This window comes from Poecilia latipinna, unplaced genomic scaffold (genome assembly GCF_001443285.1).
Source record: "Poecilia latipinna isolate Pla-1442-1.1 unplaced genomic scaffold, P_latipinna-1.0 Scaffold904, whole genome shotgun sequence".
Taxonomy (NCBI): domain Eukaryota; kingdom Metazoa; phylum Chordata; class Actinopteri; order Cyprinodontiformes; family Poeciliidae; genus Poecilia; species Poecilia latipinna.
Window position 1 is genome coordinate 206,349 of NW_015113520.1, and position 9,115 is coordinate 215,463.

Below are 9,115 nucleotides of genomic sequence, written 5' to 3' on the forward strand. Positions count from 1 at the left end.
AGAAGAACAAACCACATGGAAGATTGGGAAGAGGAAAGGGGGGGGGGGGAGGATTTGAAGAGGGGGAGGCGTTTTGTGCTGGAGGGAAAAAAATTTGGGGGGGGTGCGAACCACTGCCAGATTTCTCTATCAAACATGCACTCACACACATAAATACACCCACATGTAAGCACACACACACACACCCACCTAGCGTTTTGAAGTGCACAGCCCTACACCTCCAGGAAAAGCACATCCCATATCTGCTGCTTTGCTTTTATTCCACCCCGTACAGCAGTAACAGATACGATTAGTGGGGTTTAATGAGCTCTGTGGAGATGAGGGTTCTGCTCGCCGATTCACAGCTGCCGGGCCCCCGGGGGGGGTTCAGTTCCACCAAGCCAGCGATGTGTGCTTTCTCTCCGCCTGCACCATCTCTCTGTCTTCATCCCCACCGTGAAAATTTCATGTGGGTATCGGCGGCAGGGTGGCGTTACGTGGATTTGCGGCTGCATAATGTGTCGGCACGTATCCGCCGTAGAAAGATAACGTGTTATTTAATCGTGAAAGGTAAAATCTCTCCCGTGACATATTGTGCCTTATCAATTTGTCATGCAGGAATAATTAGCATTTTTTCAAAAACAAACGTGTAAGGGTTTTTTTTTTGATACTTTAGTAAAAATTAACATGGGAAATATATTTATAATTATGCCAACTGTCGTCCTTGCTAATGATTATAATCATAATGAACTGCTTTTAATTAAAAGACTGCCCTTCTGATATTATATTACACATAAACATTCAGTAATACATGGTCGATTTTATTTATTTGATTGCGTTTTTAGAGGTTTCACATTGTTATAGAGACCAGATTTTCATAATTATGCATGTCGTCTACCAAGAAACTTGCAGTCCTACAAATGTGAAGAACAAATCTGTACATGCATCTTATTACAATTTATTGCAATGCTTTATATAAATTGTCAGGGAGCCAAAACATAATTGTCTGATCAAAGATTTCCATTTTTTTTTTTTTTAATTTTCATTCATCTTGTGGTGCGACAAAATGATGCAAGAGCATGTTATTCACTGTTTTATCTTGACTTTTGCCAATAGGGGGCAGTATTGGATAGCACTGGTAATGGCTTGTCCTCTCAGGAACAGTTTGGAGTCAAAAAACTAAAATGTTATGACTGCCACAAAATATAATCTTTTAAAGTCTGTCGTTTTTATTTTTTCTTGACCTCTTGAAATGTTTTTTTGCGATGTTTTTCATGCGTTTCTTCTGTAGATATTATTCTACAGATCTGGTTGTTTGAATTTTGCAACTTAGATTTGAGCTTATGTATGGTGGGGGAAAAACTGTAAAACCATTGTGAAAGGTATTAGCTTTCACAATAGACGTGGCTGTTAAATACAATGATGTAAAACAAAGTCTATCAAGACAATTAAAGCTGTTTTACTTCAACATATTTTTTAGTAGAAAATGTTGAATGACCCTTCAGAAATAAAACATTTAGCATCTAAGTATTCCGTTTTGTTTTGATATGTTGACCGAACAAACTGAGGTGATCGGTTAGCCAGATTTATTTTTTGTGCATTTTCTAAACGTACAATTGAACGGCTATAAACTCTACGTCCTACGGCAGCAGGTTCACTTTTGGCAGTGCACACCTGAACCGATATAAACGATGACATCATCTGCAAGAAGAAAGTAATAATTTCTCCAAGTTTTTTGTTTTATCTCTCAACTCTGATTGGTTGTGCACCTTTTTCTGTTTGGTGTAATGAAATGAGAACATATTAGCACTCGGTCCTCAGTTCTTTGTAATTGGGTGAATTGACGTTTGTGTTCAAAATATTCAAGTAAAATAAATGACATGAAGTTCAAATTTAAACTTTATAGATATTCTTTTTCTTTGTACAGACCTTTCAGCCTATGCCTCTGGCTCTCTGTCATTAGTTTCATATTTGCTGAAGGCAAGCTGCAGGTGAAATCTATTTTGGGCTTTACATGAAGATGCAGAATGACACTCTCTATAGTTTGTTGTATTTTCCATTCTTGTTGAAGGCGGTGACATCTTTTGGATCTCTAGTCGCCAGTGTTGCCACAGTTACCAAACAAGTTATCTGTACTTGTTTTAAAAGTAACCTAGTTGCAGTGCTGACTACTTCATTTTAAAAATAATTAAGTTACAAGAAATTTCAATGTCCATTAGCACATTTGTGCAAAGATTCCCAATACCTTTTGTTGTACATCTTATAATACTGATTGTGCTGCATTCAGTTGATTAATACTTGGCCAATTAACTTACACTTTTAGATCATACAGTTGTAACTTGTTGCTTCAGAGGCTTAGTGATGACCAGAAAGGCAATCATTGTTGGATAATCAATATGTAGGGTAAAGGTCAGCATTTCAAGGGTTATGGTTCATTTAAACAAAATAGTGGTATTGATTTTGGCACACAGTGCAGCTTTTTGTGATCAATGACCATAGATTTTAATTTGATCGATATGTTGTACTTTGCGTTAATGTTATATACCCTGTTGAAATTGCTTTCATGTTATTCGCAGTGAAGAAAATCTGATTTTCAGAATCACATTTCAACGATTTTATTGTCTTTACGTTTTAGGTCACGTGATTTGCTGCAGATTTCCAAAGTGCTGTAAAGAAATGCAAGACAAAAATCAAGAAATCCTGATTTATGTTTGCCCGTTTAACTACTTGTGGCTAAAGTTAGCTACTTTAATGAATGTTTTTGATTTTCATTTTGTCTAATGTGTCACTAAATAAAAAGGAAATAAAGTTGAGGCCAACCTAGAGACATTTTCTTGCCTAATTGGCTTATATTTGGATAAATTAAAATACAAGCTGCAAAATGTTATGACAGCCATATAATCCATGTAAGCCTCTTGTTTTTTTTTTTTGTTTTTTTTTATCTTGACCACTTGACATGTTTTTTTGCAATGACATCTTTATCTCGTATTTCTTCTGTTCTAATGTTTCAGACTAACATTAGATATATTTGAGAAGAAGCTTGCCATTTATCTCTTTGTCATTTTTTTGTCTGTAATTTGCTGTAGACAAGTCGGTGCAGTGATTAGTTTTAAGATGAAGTGGACTGTGTAGGTGAACCTAATATGCAGCGTTCTCCAGCCTACTGTCACAAGGGGAGAGGAACTGATTACCATATTGGACCGTTTTGTTTTGCTTTGCAGCCAAGTGGTTGAAATGTTGCAGGCTCTCGGTGTCATTTTTCTTTGCGTTCAACATTTCACCTTTCTGTGAGATGTTCTTTGATTTCCAGTCTTGCCAAGTAGAGGGCACTGTGATTGTGCAGTAAGAATTGCACCCCTCAAATCCCGACTGAAACCGGATCCACACGCATTCTGCTGTTATGAATTGGTGAATTAATGCTGATATCCCATAAAAAGTGAATATGTGGCATTTTGCCTTTTAATCAGCCCAAATTAAATAAAAATGAAATGAAGCTGAGGCCGAATCTCCCACTTGTGCACGTTCTACGGTCCATCTTTTATGACTAAAGAGATTTATCAGACACTCGGACTGACTAAAGTGTCTTGAAATTCAGGCGACAAACGCCCCTGCTCACATATTCATTACTCTGACTTCTGCCCGACTCTCACCTTGGGGAGGGACACGGGCTTCCTCTTCAGGTCCTTCGTTTCCTTCTTATCTGTGCTGCCTTCAATCCCAACTTGTCAAATTTCCTCCTCGGAGCTTGTTTGCTTGGAAATGTCAGCCGTAGCGGTGATAGAATTTTGTTGTTGCGCAACACATTAATCTAGCCTCTCTCACAGTCTCCCATTTCTCTCGCTCTCTCTCGCTCTCTCTCTCTTTCTCTCTCCCTCTCCCTTTCTCTTTGTTTGTCTGAAAGAGGCTTTACATTTGCATCCTGAAAATACCTTATCCAGCTGCTTGGCCTCAAATCATCCTACTCACTGGGATTAGGCAGGTTGCATTTCGTTATTTGGCAGAAATGTGCCAGCGGAGGATTGTTTTTAGCGAGACATAATGGATTTAATGGCTCAAAGTTTGCATAAAATCACCTCTGGACAGATGGCCAATCTTTAAACCTCCTTTCTGACTGACATGGCTAAAACTTTAGAATAATGTAAATGCTGGAAAGAAGTGGGATGATGGATAATGACACTTGAGGGGTTAGCGTAGCAACTCATGTAAAATTCAAAAGATGTTCGCTAAACCCCCGCAAAGATATGGAAAAAACCCGTTCCTCCACGCCTTCGTCTATCCTGAATTTCCACCAGAAATATTTGCCGTGACCCTTCGCAGACCAGAGGTCACTCAGTGGTAAATGGGAAGTGTGTTTAGGAAGTGTGTATGAGAGGGAAAGGGAGAGAGAGAGGGAGGGGGGGGCAGGAAGTACAGTAAGGGTGGCGAGTTTTTAATGAAGGAGAGGAAACCTGGAAGGAGAGGTTTGCCAGGGACACACATGGGAGAGAACAGGAAAACAAAAACAGGATGGCTCTCAGGCTGAAGTGGAACATTCTGAACCAGAGATCATGTCGGTGACAGCAGAAAACTAGCTTGTTGTCGCTGTTGTTTCTGTGCCATAAGATGTTCACAATACATTTACAGAAATACAAGCAAGAAAGACAGTTTTGTTTTTTTTTTTTTTTTTTCTTTCGCAGCATGGTGCTCGTAAACATCCCTGGATTAGAAACAAAAGCTGTAATAAAGAAAAAAAAACATAAAGTCAGTATATATGATTTTTATGTCCGTGTCTCCCTGTAGCTGTGCAGTCGCTGAACAGTCTGAATGACCAGATTGCAAGCTTTATGGTGACCAGGCCCAAATCCCTGGAACAGGAGGAGCAGGCCTACTCTCCTCCGGAGAAGGAGACGCTGCAGAAGTCCATGAACCTGATGAGGCACCTTCTCGTCGATGCTCAGGTACAAATTTAATTTTTTATTTTTTTTTCTAGAATTAAAAAAAGGAGGCAGGTGGTAAAAGTAATTTGCAGATTTTTTTGACTCAAATCCAAATCTATACAAAAAAAATCTCCCCTTTTTTTTTTTGCATTTTGTCATCTTGTAACCTCAAGCTTAAGTGTAAATTATTGGGATTAAAGAGGGAAGATTATCATCCATGCTTGTTTGGCTGATACAAAGTAGTGCATTGCTGCAAAGGGGAAAATGATTCATAGATCCAGATTTATTTTGTAAGTAAAAATCACAAAAGTGTGGCATGCAGTAAGGTTTAGATCAACACATATTAAAATTATTCCAGTTTGGTCAGTAGGAGGAAGCTACAGTAGCATGTTATGCAATAGATTATCAAGTAGTTTCAGCAGTGGTGCAAAAAGTGGGTATGCAGCGCATGCAACGCTTAGGGGCGCTGCACCAGAGGGGGCATCAAAACCTCGTCTGGAGGGGGCGGCGCGCCGATGATGCCCTCGCATCCACTTCAGCGCGCCTTACGCTCCTTCACCTCGCGCACATAACGGGGTAAATGTAGCAAGTTTTACCTTTCACGTGTCTTTGTCTCAGGGGGGCGGGGAGGGTAGAGCGAGCGTATGTTTTCTACTCTCCTTCACCCTGACGCATCCACCTAAATAATATGTAGTTGCGACCCTGGGTTTCAGGGCTGTGCTTTGATATGTTCTATTCTTTTAGTTGGTTGTATATTTAGAGCTGCCGTCATTCTGGATAGTTAATAAGCTGCTTAATATTCCGTGGAATAGTTCACTTAGTTAATGTCTGATGTTTGAATCTGATTATGATGGGGTTTCTTTAAATGCAGATGAGGCACTTCACAGCCTCCATATTCTCACAAAGGCTTCATTGGATTAAACTTAAGCCATTTTCCTGTTAAAACTAGTTGGATAGTGTCGGTTTTAAAGAACAAAAGTCTACAGGACGTTCAAATGTGTCAAATTATGGAGAAAAAAATGATTAGTTTGTGTTAAATTGTAAATTTAGTTTTGTATGAGCACATCACATGCTTCATTTTGCATCAGTGCAAACTCTTTCTGAAGGTATGCAATTATGTTTATAAAGCCTTTCAAGTCAGTGTGTCAAATTAAATGAAAATGTCGACTGTAATGAGATGAAACGACAAACTCACACTTCCTCCAGTTTGCCAATTTATTATTTTTGGCAGTGACAGGTCTGCTACATCCACCACTCTTCTAGCGACTCCTGCAGGTGTCGGCTTTGTTGTGATCTCCCGGCCACCACGGACGGCAAACTTTTAATTGAAACTCCCGTCATGTCCTGTCGGCTCAGAAAAATTAATTATCCGATGCATTAATTGCCCAGGTGAGAAGCTGAAGGAGAGCAGAAAGTGTTTCTGCAATTTTGTTCAGCTGCTTTCCGCTGATAAGTCAATTAGCTGAATCGCAATTACAGCGTGAAAGAATGAAATGGGGTGATGCCATTGTCTTTTCCTCGGTTTTCTCCTCATGTTTCATGCTTGTTATGGCTGATTAGTTTATATAACCTTTGTTAGGAAGGGCGGCTAAAAAGGAGGACATGAAACTCCAGATTCCTGAGAGATTAAATTAGTGGAGGGGGGATTCATCAGATGTAAGTGGCAACGTGTGATTGAGTTGTTCTCCTTTTAATACGCATGAATTTGTTTTCTTTGTGTTGCAGCGTCGATCCTTTTCAAAATGATTTTGATAGTAAATCTGCTGCACAACGGCGACATTGGAAGGCATATAAACTGTGTTGTTCTGCTATTTAAAAAAAAATGCTGCCTCAAAAACAAACAAACTTCTCTATTCATTATCGTTGAACGTTACAAAACAGTTTTGGTCTCAGTCAATTGAAAATCAACTGCAGGCCTGAAGACGAGGCATGCAGAGACTACTGAGTGACTGCTGGTGACCCTGAATGCTCCTTCCTATTTTCACCTTATCAGTGTCACTCTTTCATTCTTCCTCCAAAAGACAGGTAGCCACGGTGGCTGTTAATTTACTCTCTCTCAGGTATTCCGCCTGCAGTCTTTCTCCTCTGAGCATCATTCTTCTCGTGCAGGTAATGTGTCATCAGCCAGTGTCAATTGGCATTCATGCCCTTTTGGTTTCCTCAAATCAAACGGCTCCATGGAATATTAAGCAGCTGGTGTCTCGATGACGAAACAATTAAAAGGCTGTGTAGTTCGCAGTGCCCAGCCTCTTCTATGGGGGCTGTGTCGATGGTGTAAAAAGAAAAGATACACGAATAACGGCAACGAGACTGAGATGAAACTAAATGATTTATAATGATTCGTAATAGGTTAATTGGTTTCTTAAATTGCTTTTAGGTGAGAGTGTGTGTGTGTGAATGGTTGTGTGTCCTGTGGGTCTCTGTGTTCCCCTGTGATGGACTAGTGACCCGTCTGGTGTGTATTCAGCTCAATGACCTCTAAATGTAGCTACCAGCCCCACTGACGCTCTGTACGGATAAGTGCGTATAGACGGACGATTCATAATGATTATTATGAATTTAGCTCTCCTTTAATTATGACACAGATTCAAATAGCTGGCCATTTACAAGCTTTACAGTAATGTTAGCATGAAGCTCATGGACGAGCCTTGATGCAACAATTCCGTACACAGGTTAGATTTTCCTCCTTTTTTTCCCCCCTGATGCAGGAACGTCGCATTAAAATGTCAATTTGGTGTAACGGAGCCATTTAGCTCTAGATCTTTAATTTTATTTTTTTTTAATAGTCTTCGTAAGTGGAGTTCCTAACTTCTATGCTGCCCCTCACTGAAGTCCAGAATCATAAGGCACCCCACTGACCAAACTGCGTGATTAAAACACATTCAGAGTCTTAAATCAAATCTCTCCATCTCGAACTGGAGCCTCCTGACGCACCACTGGAGTTTATTTACTGCTATTGTCCGTCTGGCCATGGCTCACTGCAGAGCTGCTTCACGTGGATCCTCCATCCACACCGAAGGCCCATCTGGTGTGTATCCTCCAGTCAAGCTGGGAGGAGATGGGCTGCTGAGCATTTTCTACCGACCCTCCCTCTATTTCTCTTCCCCATGCTGTACTCAGCTGCGACTGCATTAGTTGAGCTGTCAGTCATCACGGGTGGGGGGAGCGGGATTCCTCTGAGGAGGGGAGAAGGGTGCGGTTTGGGCACAGGGGGTGTGCAAGGAGGCCGTTTAAAGGTGACTTTGAGAGCCACGAAGAAGAGACGGAGATAAATAAGATCTGTCTGACCCCCTGCAACCTCCACTTCACTTTAATCATGAGTGGAGAGCTGCAGACACGGCTGTCGACTCGGAGAGAAAAAAAAAACAAAAAAACAAAACCACTAAAACAAATAAGACGCCGTATTTGTGTCTGGCAGATATTCATTTACCAAAAATGGTAGCCTTGAGAACAATTGCAGCAGATGATCGATACTGCTTGGAAGGAAATTTTCCAAGGGAAAAAAAAAAAAAAAAAAAAGGTTGCTGTTTTATTTTTTTTATTTTTTAAATACATATTGAGCGTACTGCAAATTGATTTTCTTAGCTTGACCATTCTTAGAGGATCAATATCAGAATGCTGTGACATGGTTACAGTTATATTCCTCTGCCAAACATTATCCTAAAGCTCCATAAACCAAACAAAATCCAGTTAAAAATCCAATTCAGGACTTTTGAAACTGATGTTTACATAGTTATTTTTTTAGACGTGCAGCGCTGGTAGAGGCATAACCCACAAGACTACCACTTCGATTTGTTGAGGATTTTGGTTGCAGTTTGACAAATTGAAAAAGTTAAAGGCTTATGAAATTAAATGCATGAGATGAGAGATAAGACTAAACGCTAATGTCTGACTTACTCGTTGGTTAGCCGATGGCTCTGGATTCGTGCCGTGAGTCGTGGAGGAGCACAAAGAGGAGGCAGCAGTCTCACTGGGTGGAGGGGGGGAGTAAATGTGTGACGGGTCTGGCTGGGTCAGTCTGGCTCTCTCTCCTCCTGCGGCCTCAGATGGCCCATCGGAGCACGTTTCTTTTACCCATGCATAATGCATCACCCGGGTTCCATCTGCCCTCTCAGCCTGTCCTCTGACTTCGCAGACCTGTATTAAAAGCCTCTCGTCCAATCACCGGCGAGGCACAGAAGCAAACGCGCATCATCATTGTCGCCTGGTTCAATCCTAAA

The 9,115-nt window shown here is 40.6% G+C and overlaps 1 protein-coding gene across 1 annotated transcript in view; it reads left to right on the forward strand.

Moving 5' to 3' along the window:
* The window catches only part of LOC106957451 (putative uncharacterized protein C1orf196), a 28,265-nt gene extending 23,337 nt beyond the window's left edge, over positions 1-4,928 (forward strand). The window contains exon 3 of the mRNA XM_015048814.1: positions 4,759-4,928. Within this exon, the coding sequence (XP_014904300.1) occupies positions 4,759-4,928 (170 nt within the window). The remainder of the gene's footprint in view (positions 1-4,758) is intronic.
* Positions 4,929-9,115: the final 4,187 nt, after the last annotated feature.